Source organism: Lathamus discolor, chromosome 22 (assembly GCF_037157495.1).
Source record: "Lathamus discolor isolate bLatDis1 chromosome 22, bLatDis1.hap1, whole genome shotgun sequence".
Classification (NCBI taxonomy): domain Eukaryota; kingdom Metazoa; phylum Chordata; class Aves; order Psittaciformes; family Psittacidae; genus Lathamus; species Lathamus discolor.
The window spans coordinates 312,686-333,832 of NC_088905.1; the positions used below are offsets into that span (position 1 = coordinate 312,686).

The window sequence follows — 21,147 nt, forward strand, 5'->3', positions numbered from 1 at the left end:
CAGCAGCTCAGGGTGGGGATCCTGCCCCTCTGCTCTGTTTTGGGGAGACCCCCCCCCCTGCAGCCCTGATCCAGCTCTGGGGCAGCAGCCCAAGAGGGACCTGGAGCTGCTGGAGTGAGGCCAGAGGAGGCCACGGAGCTGCTGCGAGGGCTGGAGCAGCTCTGCTCTGGAGCCAGGCTGAGAGAGCTGGGCTGGGGCAGCCTGGACAAGAGAAGGCTCCTGAAGGGGAAACCTGAGAGCAGCTCCAGTGCCTAAAGGGGCTGCAGGAAACCTGGAGAGGGGCTTGGGACAAGGGCCTGTAGGGCCAGGCCAAGGGGAATGGCTTGAACCTGCCCGAGGGGAGACTGAGCTGAGCTCTTAGGCAGAAGCTCTTCCCTGTGAGGGTGCTGAGGCGCTGGCACAGGGTGCCCAGAGAAGCTGTGGCTGCCCCATCCCTGGCAGTGCTCAAGGCCAGGTTGGACACAGGGGCTTGGAGCAAGCTGCTCCCGTGGAAGGGGTCCCTGCCCGTGGCAGGGGTTGGAGCTGGATGAGCTTTAAGGTCCCTTCCAGCCCCAGGCAGTCAATAACACAATGGGCTCATGTCCCCTTGGATGCAGCGTTCCCTCCCCAGAGCCGTGCTGTCGGGTACCATAGCAAGTTGGGGGTTGCACCCCAGTGCCGTTGCGCTCTCCAAGCTGGAGCAGCTCCTTTCCCCCCCCACCAGCTCAATGCACTGGGGACGATGCTTTGCCTGTTGCTGGATGTGGCTTTATTGAAGCGGTGGCACCGATGCTGCCATCGCAGGGGGGCACATCAGGGTTTGTGAGCACCACCCTTGTGCTGCTCAGCACCGGTCGCAGGGTGCTTGCTGCCACCACCACCACCACCGATGTGCAAGCCCTGGAACGGGTTTACCAGCTTCATGGCCAAATAACCCTGGGGGGAGAGACAGGAGGAGCTCAGGTGGGACTCAATGGGTGGTGATGGGGGTAAGGGGGTGGCTGAGCCCCCTGTGCTCACCGGGGCGGCGTAGACGAAGGTGAGGAGCAGCGCAAAGAGCAGCACCAGCGCCAGGCCCAGGCTGATGCAGCCGCGGTGCTGCCGCCACAGCCCATGGCGCAGGGTGCGCAGCGGCGCCTGCACCCACAGGAAGGACCAGTCGGGCCGCCTGCGGGGACACCCAGCTCAGACACCCCCTGCAACGCATGGCTTGGGGAAGGGGCTGCTGGGGAAGGGGCTGGGGGTGCTGATGGATGGAGCTGAGCATGAGCAGCTTGTGCCCAGGCAGCCCCCAGCATCCTGGCCTGGAGCAGCCCCGGTGCGGCAGCAGGGCCAGGGCAGGGATTGTGCCCCTGCACCGGGCACTGGTGAGGCTGCACCTCGAACCCTGTGCTCAGCTCTGAGCCCCTCACTGCAAGAGAGACATTGAGGGGCTGGAGCGGGGCCAGAGAAGGGAATGGAGCTGGTGCAGGGCCTGGAGCACAGCGGTGATGGGGAACGGCCGAGGGACCTGGGGGGTTCAGATGGAGAAGAGAAGGCTCAGGGGGGACCTGATGGCTCCCTACAAGTGCCTGACAGGAGGATGGAGCCAGGAGGGGCTGGGCTCTGCTCCCAAGGAACAAGGGATGGGACAAGGGGAAATGGCCTCAAGCTGCCCCAGGGCAGGTTTAGATGGAGCTGAGGAACAATTCCTGCCCCAGAGGGTGCTCAGCATTGGAACAGGCTGCCCAGGGCAGGGCTGCAGGCACCGGCCCTGCAAGTGCTCGCCCCCCCTCAGTGCCGTGGGGCAGGGCTGGCCCGGGTGACCCTGAAGCCGTTTCCCAGCCCGGTTGGTTCCGCGCCCCCGGCTCCCCGCTCGCTCACACTGGCGGCCGCAGCGTTGGGTACATGTTGGGCTCCTCCCGGGCCCTCCCTGCCGGCCGCTCCTCCGCCTCCTTCGCCGTCAGCAGCTCCAGGCTCAGCTCCAGCTTCCCCTGCATTGGGGGGGGGGGGGGATGAGCTGCGGCCGCAGCCCCGCAGCCCCGCAGCCCCGCGGCCCCGCACTCACCGAGAGCCGGCGCTCGCCGCCCTTGTCCGCCGCGCAGGGCCACCAGCCCCGGGCCTGCCGCTGCCGGAACAGGGACACGCAGGGAGGGGTGCGCGGCCCCCGCCTGGGCCAGGGCCAGCGGCTCCGGGGGGTGCCCGGCAGGGTGCAGGTCCGGGCGTGCGGCGCGGGCCGGGGCAGCCGCGTCAGGTCCAGCTCCAGCGCTCCTGGGGAAGGGAGGGCGGCGGCTCAGCGACGGGGCGGCCGTCACCCATGGGTGCTGCCCTTCACTTGTGGGTGCTCCTCATCACTGGTGCTCCCCATCAGCTGTGGGTGCTGCTGTCACCCGTGGGTGCTGCCCTTCACTTATGGGTGCTCCTCATCGCTAACAAGTGCTCCCCATCAGCTGTGGGTGCTCCCATCACCCATGGGTGCTGCCCTTCACTTATGGATGCTCTCCATCACTAGCAGGTGCTTCCCATCAATTGTGGGTGCTCCCATCACTAGTGGGTGCTGCCATCCCCTGTGGGTGCTGCCCTTCACTTATGGGTGCTCCCCATCACTGGTGGGCACATCCCATCAGTTGTCATGCTCCTCTCACCCATGGGTGCTGCCCTCACCTGTGGGTGCTGCCCTTCACTTATGGATGCTCCGCAGCACTAGTGGGTGCTTCCCATCAGTTGTGGGTGCTCCTGTCACCCATGGGTGCTCCCCATCACCTTGTGAGTACTCCCTATTACTCATGGGTGCTCCCTGATATCCGTGGGTGCTCCCCATCACTTGTGGGTGCTCCCTGTCACCACACAGGTGTTCCCTATCACTGGTGGATGCTCCCTATCACCTTGTTCGTATCACCCATGTGTGCTGCCGGTAACATTGTGGATGTTCCCTCTAACCTTGTGGGTGCTCCCCATCACCCATGGGTGCTGCGCATCACCTCGTGGGTGCTCCTTATCACTCGTGGGTGCTCTCTGTCACCTTATGGGTGCTCCCTAGAACCTTGTGGATGCTCCTCACCACTTGTAGGTGCTCTCCATTACCCATGGATGCTCCCATCACTTGTAGGTGCTCCCCGCCACTTGTGGATGATCCCCATCCCTTATGGGTGCTCCCCATCACTTGTAGGTGCTCCCCATCCCTTATGGATGCTCCCCATCACTTGTAGGTGCTCCCCATCCCTTATGGATGCTCCCCATCACTTGTAGGTGCTCCCCATCCCTTATGGATGCTCCCCATCACTTGTAGGTGCTCCCCATCCCTTATGGATGCTCCCCATCACTTGTAGGTGCTCCCCATCCCTTATAGATGCTCCCCATCACTTGCAGGTGCTCCCCATCACTTGTGCATGCTCCCCACCACTTGTAGGTGCTCCCCACCACTTGTGGATGATCCCCATCCCTTATGGATGCTCCCCATCACTTGTAGGTGCTCCCCATCCCTTATGGATGCTCCCCATCACTTGCAGGTGCTCCCCATCCCTTATGGATGCTCCCCATCACTTGCAGGTGCTCCCCATCCCTTATGGATGCTCCCCATCACTTGTAGGTGCTCCCCATCCCTTATGGATGCTCCCCATCACTTGCAGGTGCTCCCCATCCCTTATGGATGCTCCCCATCACTTGCAGGTGCTCCCCATCCCTTATGGATGCTCCCCATCACCTGCAGGTGCTCCCCATCACTTGTGCATGCTCCCCACCACCTGCAGGTGCTCCCCACCACCCGTGAGTGTCCCCAGGAAACACGGGCCAGGAGCTGGCTCTCACCTAGAAAATCATCAGCCGAGAACTTGTCGTTGTCCCACACCTGCAGGATGAGCTTCGGGGGCACCTTCAGCACCGTCTCGTCCAGGCTCCAGAAATGCTTCTGTCGTGGCGGGGGTGCCCGGGGGTCACACGAGGGCCCCCCGGTGTGTGTGTCCCGTGTGTCCCCCCCCCAACCCGCTCCTCACCTTGGTGGGCAGCACGCAGCGCTGCTCGGCCGCCAGGTACTCGAAGGGGAACACAAAGCGCCAGTTGAAGGCGCCGGCCCCGTCCAGCGAGCGGTAATGCACGTCCGTCCTCTGCCGCTGCCCCTCCAGCCCGGCCAGCCACCTGCGGGCACAGGGCGCTTGGCTCGGCCGCTCCCGGCCGCTGCCCCGGCCCCCGCCGTGCGCTCGGCTCACCCCGTGATGTAGATATCGCTCATGGGCTGCCCCAGCACGTTCGTGTCCCCCGGGTCCACGTCCCGCGTGTTCCAGACCACGCAGCGCAGCTCGTACCTGGGGGGGGGACGGGGACAAGGAGGCGTCACCTTCACCCCCCCCGGGGTGGCCCCGTCCCGTCCATGGGGCGCTGGGGGGGGTTGTGGGGGGGGCTCTCACCTCTGCGGCTTGCGGGGGGTGATGTCGACGGGGGGCCCCGGGGGGCCGAGGTTGATGGGGAACACATCGACCCACATCTGCACCTTGCCCTGCACGGGGTGGGGGGGGCTGGGAGCGGCACCCCAGTGTGTCCCCCCCACCGACACACAGCACCTCTGGGTGCCCTGGGGCCTCTTTTACCCCCCGGCATCATCCCGTTGGCATCCCCCCTGCACTGGGCTCCCTGTCACCCCAATGTCCCCAAGCCCTAGCATCCTTTCATACCCCAGGGTCCCACCCTGGCCATGTCCTCATCCCACTGTCCACATCACCCCCTTCCAGCATCCCTCCCTGCCCTGGGGTCCCCATCACCCCTTGGCATCCCCCCTGCCCTGGGGTCCCCATCACCCTAAGGTTCCCTATTGTACCCCTAGCATCCCCTTATACCCCAAGGTCCCCTCACCCCAAAGTCTCCATTGTCTCCCTGGCATCCCTTTTACTCAAGGCCCCCGTCACCCCAAGATCCATGTTGTCACCTTGACATCCTCTTGTACCCAAGGCCCCATCACCATGAGGTCCCCATCATCCCCCTGGCACCCCCTTACACCCCAAGGTCCCGTCACCCCGGTGTCCCTCCCTGTCCCCCCAAGGGTCTCCATCACCCCCTCCCCACCTGCTCCAGCCCGGGCTGGGTGCTGCTGTACAGGGTGCGTGTCTCGAGGTGCTCGGGGACGAGGTGGCAGGCGCGGAGCACGTGCAGGGCCAGGCGCTCGCGGGGCACCCCGGGGTGCTGGTGCTGGGGGGGGCCGCTCTCTGCGGGGCTGAGCCGTCACCACGGGCAGGGGCCAGCCCCACACAATCCCCCCCCCCCCCCCCACCCCAGCCCCAGCACCCACCGAAGTGGCTGAGGTGGAAGCTGTGGTCCCCGAAAGTGACCGCGGTGCCCTCGGCGTTGAACTCGGGTGCCGGCAGCCCCTGGGTGCGGGCGAAGTGCTCCAGTGCCTGGCTGGGGGGGAGCTGGTCCCTCCAGCACCCGGGGCCGGCGCTGCGGGGGCATTGGGACAACGCGGAGTCACCGCTCAGCTTGTGCCGGTTCCATGTACCTGCCGCAACTTCACCGCCTTGTTCCCATCCTCATCGTAGAACCATGGAATGGGTTGGGTTGGAAAGGACCTTAAGGGTCATCCAGCTCCATCCCTTGCCACGGGCAGGGACCCTTCCACTGGAGCAGCTTGCTCCAAGCCCCTGTGCCCAACCTGGCCTTGAGCACTGCCAGGGATGGGGCAGCCACAGCTTCTCCATTCAACCCATTCCAGTGCCCCACCGCTATCAAGTGAAGAACAGCCCAAGATCCCACCCCAATCTCCCCTCCTGCCCATTCCCAGGCCCAGGACCACCCTCCGGATGTGTCACCCACGTGCAGTAGAGCGCGGGCAGCCCGCAGTGGGCGCGGAAGCGGGAGAGGAGCCGGTTCTCCAGGTCGATGGTGGTGGTGCCGATCTCCTGGTCGGGTGGCACCAGGTCATAGTCCAGCAGCGAGACCCGCAGGTCCTTCTCCAGCGGGATGGTGCCCATCAGCTCGAACAGCCTGGCAGTGGGGGTGACAACCAGTGCTGGGGCTGGCACCCGCTGGCATGGGGATTGGGGACCTGTAGGAATGGGGACTTCTGGCACAGGGACTTGGTTGCATCAGGACTTGGTGGCAGGGAGACCCTGCAGCATGGGCAGTGGGGCAGTGGGGACCTGCCGGTGTGGGGAATGGAGACCTGGTGGCACAAGGACTCACCAGCATAGGGAATGGGGATCTGGTGGCATGGGGACCTGCTGGTGTGGGGAAGGAGGTCCTGGTGGCATGCGGAATGGGGACGTGCTGGCATGGAGACCGGCTGGCATGGGGAATGGGACTTGACAGCACGGGGAATGGAGACCTGGTGGCAGAGTAATTGAGCACCTTCTGCCATAGGGAATGGGCACCTGGTGCCACAGGGCCAAACTGACACAGAGACATGGGGATGGGGGCCAACAGCCCCCCTGGGCACCTCCTCTCATTCCCAGCGCCCCCAGCCCGATGCCACCCGCCCCGTCCGTACCTCCCGAACACGGGCTCCAGGGTGTTGGGCACGTACTGGTCCCGCTGCCCCAGCGTCTCGGCTCCCAGGGACACGCGGACGTAGGGGTCACACTGCAGCAGGAGGGGATGCTCAGGGCGACACGGGGGGGGGAGCGGGGCCCATCCCAGCGCCCGGGGGTGCCCGTACCAGCCCGTTCCTGTCGCGGGGGGGGAGATCGAAGGCCCGCACCACGTAGACCCTCACGAGGCAGCGCTGGGGCTGGCTGCGGGGCAGGTCCTGGAAGCGGCGCGGCGGCGGCGGCTGCGCGGGGTCCTCGGGCAGGGGGTACAGGTGGAAGAGCCCCTGCGAGGCGCCGGCCGTAGCACCGAGGGGTGCCCCGGACCCAGCACCGGGGCCCTATGGGGGGGGGGGGCTCGCACCCACCTTGAACTCGGCCACCGGCTGCGGGTCCTCCCCCCCCGCGGCGGCTGCTCCCGGCGGGAACAGCGGGAAGGAGCGGCAGAAATCCTGCAGCCCCTCGAACTCCGGCACCGCCTCCAGCTCGCAGCTGTAGATCTGCGGCCGGGACTGTCCTCGTCCGCGTCCCCGTCCCCGTCCCCGTCCCCGTCCCCGTCCCCGTCCCCGTCCTCGTCCCCATCCCCGTCCTCGTCCCCGTCCCCGTCCTCGTCCCCATTCTCGTCCTCGTCCCCATCCTCGTCCCCATCCTTGTCCCAGTCCCCATCCACATCGCCATCCCAGTCCCCATCAACATCCCCATTCCCGTCCACATTCTCATCTCCATCCCCATTCCCATCCTCATCCCAGTCCCCATTCCTGTCCCCATCAACATCCCCATTCCCATCCACATCCCCATCTACATTCTCATCCCCATTCCCATCCTCATTCTCATTCCTGCTCTCTTCCTGTCCCCAGCCCCATTCTGGTGCTTCATCCCACCCCACCCCATTCCATACCCTTCCTTATCCTTGTCCCCATCCCATCTTCATCCCTGTCCTTGTCCTCATCTCATCTTCAGCCCTGTCCCTGTTCCCATCCCACTTCTTTTTCATCACTGTCCCTGTCCCCAACCTGTTCCCATCCCAATCTCCATCCCTGCACTTGTCCCCATCCCTGTCCCGTCCCAAGGATATCGTTGCCCTCTTCATCCTGTTCCCATCCCTCACCTCATCCTTACCGGATCTTCATCCCTCTCCCCATCTGTGTCCTTGTCCCCAACCACCCCTGTCCCATCCCATCCCACCCCATCTCCATCCCTGTCCCCCGCTCCAGCGCCCGGGCTCTGCCCCACCTTCAGTCTGTCCCTGCTTGTCCCCCGCCGGCTCTTTGCCTTGTCCCCCAGGGCCGCATAGAACTTGCTCCACCAGTCATCCTCCTCCTCCCCTTCACCCTCCTCTGCCTGCGGGGAGCGGGGTGAGGTGGGGACAGGGACAGGGTGTCCCCGGTGTCCCAATCCCTGTGCCCACCTTCTCCTCAGCCTTCGTCTTGCTGATGATCCCGGGCAGTAGCTGCAGCAGCAAAGGGGGTTGCTCAGGGAAACTGAGGCACGGGCATGGGCCCCCGGTGTCCAGGGGTGCCATGGATCCGGGGACTCACCCAACTTATCCTGCCCCGAGGAGCGGCTGTGGGGAGCAGAGAGGTGAATAATCATTGCGGAGATGGGAGTGTGGAGCAGGGATGGGGCAGGATGGGGAGGGATGGGGCAGAATAGGGTGGGATGGATGTGATGATTGGGATGAGGCAGGGGTGGGATGGGAGAGGATGGATGGGTTGGAGGGAGTAGGATGGGATGGAATGGGATGGATGGGCTGGAATAGAACGCATGGGTTGGAGGGAGTAGGATGGGATGGGATGGATGGGGTGGAATGGGATGGAATGGGATGGATGGGCTGGAATAGAATGGATAGGTTGGATGGATTGGAATGGGATGGATGGCACGGAATGAGATGGAATGGATGAAGTAGAATGGGATGGATGGGGTGGAATGGGGTGGAATGGGATTGATGGACTGGAATAGAATGGATGGGTTGGATGGATTAGAATGGGATGGAATGGGATGGATGGTGTGGAATGAGATGGAATGGGATGGGATGGGGTGTGATAGATGGGATGGGGTGGGATGTGATGTGATGTGGTGGGATGGATGTGGTGGATGGATGGGACGGGAGAGGGAGGCAGTAGGGCTGTGCAGAGCCATACAGGAGCCATGGGATGAGGTGGGGATGGGTTGGGGTGGATGGGACAGGGCAGGGCAGGGATGGGATGGGGTGGGCTGGGGCAGAGCAGGAACGGGGCAGGGCTGTGCAGAGCCGTACCGGCGCCGGGCCGGGGGCCGGGGGGCTGCCCGCGGTGCTGCCCCAGCCCCCGCACGCAGGTCTGCCCCACCTCGGGCCGGTACCCGAAGTCCCTCACGTCCAGCACCCGCAGCCGCACGGGCGGCATCAGCTCCTCCTCCAGGGGCAGCGTCTGCGGGCAGGCTCAGCGTCAGCCCCGCTGCCCGCGGCAGCGCCGGGGGTGCGGCCCCCCCCTCGCCGCGCTCACCAGGGCCAGCAGGAAGGCGTTGATGGGGAAGTTGGGGTTGGAGGCGGGGTCGGCGATGGGGGGGGTCCGCAGCACCCGGCCCCCGCACTGCACCTCCAGGCTGGGGGCGCGCACGCTCCCGCGAAGCCCCCGCAGCCCCCACGCCAGCACCTGGAGGGGGGGGGGACGGACACCGGCGCTGTCACCCCCCCGTCACCGCGGGTACCGGCCCCATCCTTGTGCCTGGCTCGGCCCCGTCCTTCTCTTGTCTTCATCCCTCTGTGCCTGGCTCCGGCTTCATCCCTGTCCTTGTCCCCATCCCCAGGACCTTCGTCTCTGTCCCCATCCCTGTCCCATTCCTGTCCACACCATGTCACATCCCTGTTCCCACCCCATTCCCCATCCCAGACGTTGTCCATCCTGTCTTCATCCCTGTTCCAACCCACGTCCTGTCTGCAGCCACCCCTCTCCCTGTCCTTATCCCCATCCACTTCTTCATCCCTTTCCCCATTCCTGTTCCCACCCCGTTCCCCATCCCAGACCTTGTCCATTCTGCCTTTATCCGTGTCCTCATCCCTGTCTTTGTCCCCTGCCCCAGAACCTTCATCCTGCCCCTGTCCCCAGCCTGTTCTACTCCCAATCACCATCTTGAACCACATTCTCATCCTACCTCCATCCCCCTTCCCATCCCATCCCCCATTGCATTGCTGTCCCTTTTCCTATCTTGTTCCCACCCTGTTCCCCATCCCAGACCTTCTCCATCCTGTCCTCAACCTTGTACCAATCCATGTCCTTATTCCCAGCCACCCTTGACCCCATCCCATCCCCTTCTTCATCCCTGTCCCTGCCTCTCACCTCCAGCGCCACCGGCCTCAGCAGTGGCCGCACACCGACAGGGATACTGAAGACCCCCTGCCTCCAAGGGGGGGAGCTGACCTGCGCCAGGGCCCCATCCTGCCGGGGGTGAGGACACCACGATGCCGATGGGACCCATCACCTTGGTGCACCCCCCCCAACCACCGCCTGCAGCCCCTCACCTCGGTGTCGTGCAGCAGCTCAAAGGCAGCCAGCAGCTCCCCGACGGGTCCCCCGGAGCCCCGCAGTGGGTGACGCTGGAGCCGGGGGGGCCGCCGGCGCCCCACATCCAGCCAAACATCTGGGGTGCACACGCTCCTCCCCAGGAAATCACCAGCGCCCTGCAAGGCATCGCTTGGGCATGGGTGCTCCCTGCACCCGTGGCTGCCCCCCAACCATGGGTACCATACCCCTCCAGCCTGGTCGAACACTTCCACCACTACAGCGGGGGGCTCATCCTGGACACCCCGGGGGTCCCCATAGAGCAGCACCCGGTGGAAAAGCAGCGTCTGGTCCCAAAGCGGGTCCAGGGTGCGGGGCAGCACCCGTGTGCTCTGGCTGACGTACACGAAGGAGACGTGGGCGACGGGGTCTGGGTGACAGAGACACCGTCAGCGCCGTGGGTGCCCCCCGGGCTGGGCACCAGGGGATGGGGGGGTCCCACCTGCAGTGGACTTGGTGCCGTGGGGCGACAGCTCCAGCGCCTGGAAGATGTAGCAGCGGAGCTGGAAGAAGTTGGGTCCTGTGGAAGAGGCAGGAGCTGGCAGAGGGGCCTGAGACCCCCCCCCGGGCTGTCCCGGTCCCCCCCGTGCCCCCGGGGCTCACGCTGGAAGGTGCAGAGGATGAGGGGCAGCGGCTGCTTCGGGGCGGGCTGGAACAAGCCCCGTGTCCTCCGCTCCGCTGCAGCCGGCTCCTCCTCCCCGGCCGTGTCCCCCGTGCCCTGCGGGGGATGCAGGGTGTGGGGTGGGATGTGGGGTGCGGGGTCCCTATGGACCTGCTGTCACCCAGACCCGCGTCCCGCTGCCCCATGTCCTGTTGCCCCAGGACTGCTCCATCTCCACGCCACTCCATCTCTGTCCCTCATCCATCCCTCTGTCACTACATCCCTCATCCATCCCTCCATCCCCTCTGTCACTGCATCCCTCATCCATCCCTCCATCCTTTTGTCCCTCCCTCCATCCCCCCATCTCTCTGTCCTTCTACCCCTTAATCTCTTTGTCCCTCCATCCCTCTTTCCTGCATTCCTCCCTCCCCACCATCCCTCCATCCTTCTGTCTCTCTCCCTCATCCATCCCTCGATCCCTCTGCCCCTCCAACCCTTCTTCATCCCTGTCCCTGCATCATTCCATCCCTCCATCGATTTGTCCCTCCATCCTTCGATCCCTCTCTCCCTTCCTCCTTCCCTCCATCCCCCTATCCCTCCATCCCTCTGTCCCTGCATCCCTCATCCATCCCTCCATCCCTCTCTCCCTTCCTTCCTCCCTCCATCCCTCTGTCCCTGCTTCCCTCATCCATCCCTCCATCCCTCTCTCCCTTCTTTCCTCCCTCCATCCCTCTGTCCCTGCTTCCCTCATCCATCCCTCCATCCCTCTCTCCCTTCTTTCCTCCCTCCATCCCTCTGTCCCTGCATCCCTCATCCATCCCTCCATCCCTCTCTCCCTTCCTCCCTCCCTCCATCCCTCTGTCCCTGCATCCCTCATCCATCCCTCCATCCCTCTCTCCCTTCCTCCCTCCCTCCATCCCTCTGTCCCTGCATCCCTCATCCATCCCTCCATCCCTCTGTCCCTGCATCCCTCATCCATCCCTCCATCCCTCTCTCCCTTCCTTCCTCCCTCCATCCCTCTGTCCCTGCATCCCTCATCCATCCCTCCATCCCTCTCTCCCTTCCTTCCTCCCTCCATCCCTCTGTCCCTGCATCCCTCATCCATCCTCCATCCCTTCATCCCTGTCCCCCCATCCCTCCACCCCCTGGCCCCCAGCTGCCCCCCTGTGCCCCGTCCCGTACCGGGGACCCCTCGAGGAGGAAGAGGGGCGCCACGGGCGGGGGCTGCACGGGCACCATGTGCCGGTGCCAGCAGCGCCGCCGGCAAACGTCGCCCGCCCGCGGCTGCAGGTGGAAGCGGCTGCTCCATAAGGATCCGTACTCCCAGGCCTCGGAGCCGGCCGCAGGCTCGGTTCTGTGCTGCGGGGACACGGGCACGGGGGGCAGGAAACAGGGTGGCAAGAGGACAGCGTCGGATGGGGACAGGGCGGCGCACGGACAACAGGCACAAGGGGATGTACAGGGCTGCTCTCACCATCGCACTGGTGGGTGGGTGAAGGCATGGTCCTGCCACCCAATCCCGCCACCCCGTCCCTGCACCACATCCCTGTTATCCCCATTGTGCCACCCTCATCCCTGTCCCTTCTGTCCCTGTCACCCCCACCTGCCACCCTCATCCCTGCCACCACATCCCTGTTATGCCCATCCCTGCCACCCCAATTCATGTCACCCCCACCCTGCCACCCCATCCCTGCCACCACATCCCTGTTATGCCCATCCCTGCCACCCCAATTCATGTCACCCCCACCCTGCCACCCCATCCCTGCCACCACATCCCTGTTATGCCCATCCCTGCCACCCCAATTCATGTCACCCCCACCCTGCCACCCCATCACTGTCCCCTCTGTCACTGCCACCCCCATCCCCACCACCTCATCCCCGTCCCTGTCCCCATGGCCCGGACCAGCTGCAGGAAGGTGGCCACATCCTGGTCCGGTCCCTGTGCGCCGGGGTCCCTGCGGCGGGTGCGCAGCCAGCGCCGGCGCCGGTGCGTGTGGTAGGTCTTCTCCGTGGGGTGCCAGGCTGCCGGGGGGCTGCCGGGGGCCACGCTCGCCCCGTACTCCCAACCTGCGGCACCCGGAGTCACCATCATCACCATCACCACCACCTCCCCGCCCGGGGTACCCTATGGGGTCACCACTCACCGGCCTCATCCACGGCGCCCATCACGTCCACCCTCCAGCCGTCGCTGATGTGCCACCCCTGGGGACACAGCACCTCCTCCTTGGGCGGCACCTCCACACCGCTCTGCAAAGCCAGGCTGGAGCTGAGCCCTGACGCACTCGTGTCACCCCCCTGCTGTCCCCACGCTGTCACCCACTCACAGCATCCGTGCTGGCCACTGTGGCCGGTCCCCAGTCCCCACCAGGCCCCCGGCTCTCGTGCTCATAGACCTCCTCCAGCACCTCGCCCACGTTGGCCTCTGTGTCCAGCAGCAGCCTGGGGCAGGGGGGCACAAGGGGACAACGGCGGTGGCATCACCCTCGCTGAGGTCCCCGGGTGTCAGCACCCGCCCATGGACTCACCGGCGCTGGGGCTCCACGGTCCAGGGTCCATCCCAGCGCCAGCCCCTGGGGGGCCGGATGCGGTGCCGCGGAAGCCCGGCTCTGCCCGCGCCGTCGGAGAAGCCCGTGAGCCCGCGGGGCCCCCACTTGCCCCAGAGCTTGGTCTGGTTCTCATACTGGGGAGGGGGGAGCACGGGTGAGGGGAGCTGGGGGCACCCTGGGCGGGGGGTTCCTTGTGTGTCCCCCCCCCCGGCACTCACGGTCTCGGCGTAGATGCGCAGGGAGCCCTCGATGAGCCGGGGCAGGTCCCCGCTGTCGGCCACCGGCCCCAGCCACAGCCGCAGCCGGAGCTGGGCATGGAGGTCCCCGGAGCCCTGCGCACCATGGGGCGGGTGAGGGCAGGGGGACATAGGGGGGACATAGGGGGGGGCTGTGGAGAAGGTCTAAAGGGACATAGAGGGGACAAAAAGGGGATGTGGAGGGGATAGGGAGGGATGCAGAGGGGACATTGGGGGATATGGAGGGGACATGGAGTGGACACAGGGGACATGGGAGGGGACATGGGGAAGATGTAGAGGGGACACAGATGGGACATGGAGCAGACATGGAGGGGATGTGGAAGGGGACACGGAGAGGAGACACGGAGTGGAACAGAAGGGACATGAAGGGGATGTATTGGGGCACAAAGGGGACATGGGGTAGACATAGAGGGGACACAGAGGGACATGGAGCAGAAATGAAGAGGATGTGGATGGGACATGGAGAGGATCTGGAGAGGGGACATGGAGGAGAACAGAAGGGACATGGATGTGACAGAGAGGGAACCTGGAGGGGAGCAGAGGAGACATAGAATGGCACAGAGGGGACATGGAGCAGACATGGAAGGGACACAGAGGGGACATGGAGAGGGCACGGACAGGACACAGCAGGGAGGTGGAGGGGACACAGACAGGACACAGAGGCGGCACGGAGGGGCCGTGGCGTTCCTACCATCAGGAACAGCGTCTGGAGCCTCCCGCAGAACCTGCCGCAGGCGCCGGGGCCGCTCCGGGAGAACATGATGTCAGGTGCGGGGATGCGGGCACAGGCCACGCGCCGCTCGCCCCGCAGCATCCACAGCAGCACATCGGGGACAGCGGCCTGCGGCTGTGGGGATCGAGACACAGCGGTGGGCTGAGACCGGCCGCAGCTCATCACAGCGATGAGCCCTGGCTGCCCCCATGTCCTCACCTCCACAGCCATCGCAGCAGGCTGAGACTGACCACAGCTCGTCGCAGCAATAAGCCCTGGCTCCCCCCCTTATCCTCACCTCCACAGCCATTGCAGCAGGCTGAGACCAGCCACAGCTCATCACAGTGATGAGCCCCGGCTCCCCCCCTTATCCTCACCTCCACAGCCATTGCAGCAGGCTGAGACCGGCCACAGCTCATCACAGCAATGAGCCCTGGCTGCCCCCATGTCCTCACCTCCACAGCCATCGCAGGAGGCTGAGACCGGCCACAGCTCATCACAGCGATGAGCCCTGGCTGCCCCCATGCCCTCACCTCCACAGCCATTGCAGAGTGGCCCATCTGGCCTGTGGGCTCATCACAGCGATGAGGCCTGGCAGCCTACATATCCTCACCTCCACAGCCATTGCAGCAGGCTGAGACCGGCCACAGCTCATCACGGCGACGAGCCCCATCTCCCCCCATATCCTCACCTCCACAGCCATTGCAGCAGGCTGAGACCGGCCACAGCTCATCACGGCGATGAGCCCCATCTCCCCCCATATCCTCACCTCCACAGCCAGCGCTCCCATGCTCCGCAGCCAGGCCTCAGCCATGGGCAGCAGCGAGGCCCATCCGGCCCGCGGGGGCATCACCGCCGCCGCCGCCACGCGCCGCAGCAAGTGGAGCCGTGCGGCACGGAGATGGGTGTCCAGGGCTGTCGGGGTGGGCTGAGCCTCCAGCCGCGGCAGCACCCGCCTGCAAACACATCCCCCACCCAAAGCGCCCCGGTTTGGTCCAAAATTGCCCCATTTTACCCCAAAACCGCTTCATTGCCACCTCTCCAAAATACTGCGCCTGCCCCCCAAAATACCCCATTTCCCCTTTAAAATATTCTCACCTGCAAATCCCCCAGTTTACTCCCAAAATGCCCCGTTTTACACTGCAGTTGCCTTGTTTTCCCCATAAACTCTTTGTTTCCCCCTCAAAATACATTTCCAGCCCCCAAAATACCCGGGTTTGCCCCCAAAATGCCCTGTTTTCCACTCCAGTTGCTCTGTTCCCCCCCAAATGCTTCATTCCCACACCCCAAACTCCTGTTTCCCCCTCAAAATAGAGTTTCTGCCCCCAAAATACCCCGTTTCCCCTAAAAATACAGTTCACCACCTCATTTCCCCCTCAGAATACAGCTCCTTCCCCAAATGCCCTCCAGTTGCCCTGTTTTCCCTAAAAAATGCTGAATTCCACCCCAAAATGCCCCATTTCCCCCTCCAGATGCAATTCAACTGCACAAAATTCCTGCTGTCCCCCAAAATGCCCCATTTCCCTCCCAAATCCCCTATTTCCCCCAAAGTGTCCCATTTCCTTCCCAAATGCCACATTTCCTCCCAAAATCCAGCTTTCCTCCCAGTTACGCTGTTTCCAGCCCAAATGCCCCCTTTTCCCCTACCCCATACCCAATTTTCCCTTCCATTATCCCATTTCCCCCCCACATTTTCACCCTCAAGATCCCACTGTCCTCAAAAGTGCCTCATTGTTCCTTCCAATACCTCAGTTTTCCCCAAAATACCCCATTTTCCTTCCCCAAATGCCCTATTTCCCCTCCATTGCCCCGTTGTCCTCTAGAATTCCTTATTTCCCACCCAAATACCCATTCCCCCCCACCAACACCCAATTTTCCCATCCGTTGTCCCATTTTCACCCCTAAAGTCCCGTTTTCCTCTAAAATTCCTCATTTCCCCCCCCGTATACCCCATTCCTCCCCCCAAACACCAATCTCCCCATCCCAAACAGGGGTGTCCCCCCCTCTTTGTGACCCCCATGTTCCCCCATTGACCTGCAGTCCTGCGCCAGCTCCCGCAGCAGCCTCCTGCCGATGTCCCCCTCGGTGTCCCCATGGGCTCTCCGGAGCTCCCCCACGTTCTTCTCCTATTGCGATTCCCCCCATAACCATTCCAAACCGGGAATGTGTGTGTGTGGAGACGGGGGTCACCCCCCCCCCCATCACCCATGGGTGCTCACCAGCCGCTGGCACACGGCACGCAGGAGGTTTAGGGCATCCCAACGGTGAGCAGCATCCTCCCAAGCCGAGGTGACGGCCGCCACCGGCTTGTCCCCGTACCATGGCAGGTAGTGGTAGCGGTTGCCTGCATCCAGAGGGCGCTGAGCATCCCATGGGATGCGCATCCCATCCCACCCTGCTCCCTGCTCACCATCAAAGACGGGACAACCGTGCGGGGTGACGGAGGCGGCCGGCTTGCAGGTGACATCGCCCGTGTCCCCGTGGTTGCCCAGGCTGAGCTCGAAGCGCAGGAGCTCAGGGCCCGCTGGTACCATGGTGGCCGAGTAGAAGACCCCGCAGAGCCCGAACCGGTGGCGGGGTAAGTGAGACTGGGGCAGAAAAGGGGTGAAAACACCCAAAAATGGTCAAATTCCCTTAAAAATAAGGCAGAAAGACCCCGGGGATGGCATCACCCACCTGCACCCGGATGATGTCCTCCGCGTTAATGGTGCCGCGCTGGTGCCCATCCGGGGTCCCCATGCGGGTGCTGATCTCCAGCAGCACCCGGCCCCGATAAGCCACGTTGGTGTCCTGTAAAAGAAGGGTGGGGGTGGCTGGGTGTTGTGCCCCCCCCTCCAAATGGGTGCTGTCCCCACCTTGCCAATGCTCACAGTGCTGGATGTCCTGGCAGCATCCGCCCGGGGACCATAGAAGGGGAGGAAGCAGGGTCCGAAGCAGGGTAAGAAGCCAGGGGTCCCCTCTGGGGTGAAAAACGGGGGTTTAAAAGGGGGGGTTTGGGTGCTGCCCCCCCCCCCCCCCCATGGGTGCACCCTGCTCACCCTCAAGCTCAGCACCGGCAGAGGAGATGTGGGAGAGGTGGAGGGTGGCGGTGCCCAGGACCTTGCTGCTGCGGGGCCTATGGGTGGGCAGTGAAAGGGATGGGGGCTCCCCTATAAACAGGGTGTTCCCCCCAAAAAAGGGGGTCCCCAAAACCTGGGGAGGTGCCCAAAAACCAAGGGGATGCCCCAAAAAATGGGGTTCCCCCCCCAAAATGGGGTTCCCCTAAAATTGGGGAGGGTCCCCCTAAAATGGGGGGTAATCCAAAACCGGGGGGGTGGCCCAAAAGTAGAGGTTCCCCCACTTACCCGCTGAGGATGGCCAACTGGATCTCATCACAGATGGGGGGCAGCTTTGGCAAGACACAAAAGCAGGAGGGGGGGGTGTTGAAATGTGGGAGCCCCCCACTTTTTGGGGTCCCTTTTGGGGGTACCCCTGCATTGGGGGTGTAGGAGGAACCTCACCCGCAGTGGGAAGAAGAAGACCTCGTTCCACACCGGGTTGGGGCCTGGGGGCATCACTTGGGTGCGGAGCTGCGTTGGGCAGAGCCATGAGCCCCTCACCGCGGCATCGGGCCTCCCCCCCCCCCCCAGCCCCGGGCCTCGCACCCACCGTCCTGCCCGCAAAGCCGGCCCGCACCGCAGCCGCCACGAAGCTCTTCTTGCCTCCGACCGAGGGGAGGCACTGCAGGGATGGCTCCGCTGCACCGGGATGGGGAGAGGTTGGCAATGGAGGGTGCCCAAGATCCAACCTCCCCCAACCCCCCCAAAACCCCCCAAAACCAACCCAAAACCAACCCAAAACCAACCCAAAACCAGCCAACCCCCCCCAACCAACCCAAAACCAACCCAAAACCAACCCAAAACCAACCCAAAACCAACCAACCCCCCCCAAACAACCCAAAACCAACCCAAAATGAACCCCAAACCAACCCAAAACCAGCCAACCCCCCCCAAACAACCCAAAACCAACCCAAAATGAACCCCAAACCAACCAACCCTCCCAAATCCCAACCCAAAACCCACTCAAAACCAATCAACCCACCCCCAAACCAACCCAAAACCTAGCCAAACCCAACCAAAAGTGCCTCCAAAACCAACCCAAAACCCACCCGAAACAACCAATACCGCCTCAAAACCAACCCAAAACCCACTCAAAACCCTCCCAAAACCAACCCAAATTTAATTCAAAACCCCCCAAAGCCCCCCAAAACCCACCCAAAACTTACCCCAAACCGCCTTCAAAACCAACCCAAAACCAACCAAAACCACCCCCAAAACCTTCCCCAAACCCACCCAAACCCAACCCCAAACCCTCCCCAAACCCACTCGACCCCCTCCTAAACCCTCCCCAAACCCACCCGAACCCACCCCAAAATTCCCCTAAACCAACCCAAAACGCTCCCAACCCCTCTCAAACCCTCCCCAAAGCCCCCAGGCCCCCAGATCCCCCCCAGACCCACCCAGGGGCAGGTCCTCAGCGTGGTAGATGCGGAGCTGCAGCGTGGCAGCGCACGGCGGTGGCTGCAGCAGATTGGCCTCCACATCCTTGTCTCCCTCCGGCTCCTCCTGCTCCTTATGGGATGGACATGGGGCAATGGGGATCCCCCCCCCCCCCCCCCCCAGTATCCATGGGGTGTTTGGGGGATGAGGGGCTCACCTGCACCGGCTCTCCGGCACGGAGCACGGCCATGCTCACACGGAGGTACCCGCGGCAGCCGGCATCAGGGCGCCGGGGATCCTGCAGGCTCAGCCACTTCCAGCTCAAGCTGTGTCCTGGGATGATGGGAGGCCCCGTTGTCACCCTGCTGCCACCTCGGTGTCACCCTGCCGTCACCCCAACCCTCCCACCTACCTGGTGCGTGGTAGATGGTGCCGACGTCCAGCTGTGGGGATGGCAAAGGGGGTGAGGGCGGCTGAACCATGGGGGGATGCCCCATTCCCAAGTCACGTCCTCACCTGGAAGACGCCGATGATGGCTTTGGAGCGGATGGCTTTGGAGTCCAGCACCTGTGACAGGAGAGGGGACATGGCATCAGGGCCACCCCAATGTCCCCATCCCCTTTGGTGCCACCAATCCCATCCCGGACCTGGATGCGGATGGGCTCCATCAGCAGCTGCTCCGGTGTCTGGTGGAAACTTTGGCAAAACACCTGGAAAACAGGCGCAAAGGGGTGAGGGTGGAGCGAGGGGACAGCAGCACATCCCTATGTCCCCTCCCCAGTGTCACCTCGTTGTAGTAGGGGTCATTCCCAACACGGATCCTGGTCCTGAAGCGGTGCTGGCCGATGAAGACCGTCACCACCGGCTTGATGTTATTGCCCTGGAGCTGGTGGCCCTCGATGACCTTCACCCGTACCTATGGGACAGGCGGTGACACGGTGGTTGCTGGGTGCGATGTCACCTCTGGGTACCACTGCACCCCTGGGTGCCGTACCTGGAACTCCTCTTTACTCCCTGCCGGGGGGTTGCTGGGGTGCATGGGTGGCACTGGTGACACTGTTGGTGGTGGCACCCATCGTTGCACGGGGACCGTGGCATCTCCAGCCTTGCCGCGGGGGACGTAGGAGCAGCGAAGGGTGATGGTGCACTGCAAAAGGACGGGTGGCACCCCAGACCGTGCTGGTGGCACCCCGGGGTGCTGCTGGGGGGGTGCATCGGTGGGTGCTCACCCCTGTGGGCTGCCCCTTGGGGTCCAGCAGCGGGACTTGGCTTAGGGACAGCGGCAGCTCGGGGCTGGCCACCAACTGGTCCAGTGACACCGTGGAGGCACCCAGGTCCCTGCGGGGACAGAGGGGACAAGGTGAGGGTGCCCACACGATGGATGGTCCCCCCAGGGTGCCCACCCATGGGTGCTACTCACCCCCGGGGTGCCGGCTGGCCCCAGTGCCGCAGACGCAGGCTCAGGCTGTCCTTGGGGCGCAGGGGACGCGCACCCAGTGGCCATGCCAGTGTCTATGGTGGGAGGGACAGAGGTGGCAAGGGCTCAGTGGGGTGACATTAGCGTCCCCGTGCCACCGCGGCCCCCCCGGGGGGCACCTCACCTCGTTCCATGTGGGGCTGTGCTCCTCTGGCACCACCCGGGTGCTCCTGGGGACGCCTGGGAGGGGGAACACGGTGGTGGCACATCAAGGGGGGGGACATGGGTGCTGTCCCCAGGGATGGCTGGCCCCATGATGCCACCCCGGTGCACCAGGATGGGTGATGCCACCATGGGGTGTTCCCCCCTTGTCCCCAGCGGTACCTCTGAAGCGGGCAGACACGTGTACGCCAGGCCCGGAGCCGGTGGCCCCGGGGATGAAGGCATTGGCCACCAGCAGCCGCAGCATGGCCACATCCCCAGTGCCGCGATGCCACTGAGCTGCTGTCACCAGGGTGTTGTCACCATGGTGATGGGATGCGTTCCAGAACGGCACCGGTGGCACCAAGGTGCTCTGACCCCTGTCACCATGGGTTGCTGGGCACCTACATCCCTGTGTCACTGAGTGCCCATGTCTGTGAGTGCCCATGTCCCTGCTGTGCCCACACGGGTGTCTGTGTGTCACGCTCTCCCGGTGTCCCCATGCCCATGTGTATCTGTGTCACTGGTCACCATGCCCATGTGTCCCCATAGAATCATAGAATAGTCAGGGTTGGAAAGGACCTCAAGATCATCCAGTTCCAACCCCTGCCATGGGCAGGGACACCTCACACTAAACCAGGGCACCCAAGGCTTCATCCAACCTGGCCTTGAACACTGCCAGGGATGGAGCACTCACAACCTCCCTGGGCAACTGGGCAGTGCCTCAGCACCCTAACAGGAAAGAATTTCCTCCTTAGATCCAATCTAAACTTCCCCTGTTTCAGTCTGAACCCATCACCCCTTGTCCTGTCCATACAGTCCCTGATGCAGAGCCCCTCTCCAGCATCCTTGTAGCCCCCTTCAGACCCTGGAAGCTGCTCTGAGGTCTCCACGCAGCTTCTCTTCTCCAGGCTGAGCAGCCCCAGTGT

At 63.9% G+C, this 21,147-nt stretch overlaps 1 protein-coding gene across 1 annotated transcript; it reads right to left on the reverse strand.

Moving 5' to 3' along the window:
* Window positions 1-1,159: 1,159 nt before the first annotated feature.
* On the reverse strand, window positions 1,160-20,486 carry FER1L5 (fer-1 like family member 5). Its single transcript, XM_065659443.1, is given in 51 exon segments — window positions 1,160-1,489; window positions 1,843-1,952; window positions 2,027-2,229; window positions 3,766-3,865; window positions 3,951-4,092; window positions 4,164-4,259; window positions 4,362-4,450; window positions 5,014-5,153; window positions 5,237-5,385; window positions 5,758-5,928; window positions 6,431-6,522; window positions 6,599-6,754; window positions 6,836-6,967; window positions 7,587-7,808; window positions 7,876-7,917; window positions 8,006-8,031; window positions 8,725-8,875; window positions 8,951-9,100; window positions 9,785-9,975; window positions 9,978-10,125; window positions 10,195-10,376; window positions 10,449-10,526; window positions 10,610-10,724; window positions 11,790-11,966; window positions 12,511-12,674; window positions 12,752-12,854; window positions 12,932-13,046; window positions 13,133-13,287; window positions 13,372-13,554; window positions 14,102-14,257; window positions 14,736-15,078; window positions 16,157-16,248; window positions 16,342-16,466; window positions 16,533-16,710; window positions 16,799-16,912; window positions 16,993-17,081; window positions 17,161-17,237; window positions 17,467-17,510; window positions 17,623-17,691; window positions 17,771-17,859; window positions 18,621-18,732; window positions 18,818-18,933; window positions 19,013-19,043; window positions 19,117-19,167; window positions 19,248-19,310; window positions 19,388-19,516; window positions 19,595-19,747; window positions 19,830-19,938; window positions 20,021-20,112; window positions 20,202-20,257; window positions 20,402-20,486. Coding segments are annotated over 51 exon segments (6,480 nt in total). The 3' UTR covers window positions 1,160-1,164.
* Between the last annotated feature and the right edge of the window lie 661 nt (window positions 20,487-21,147).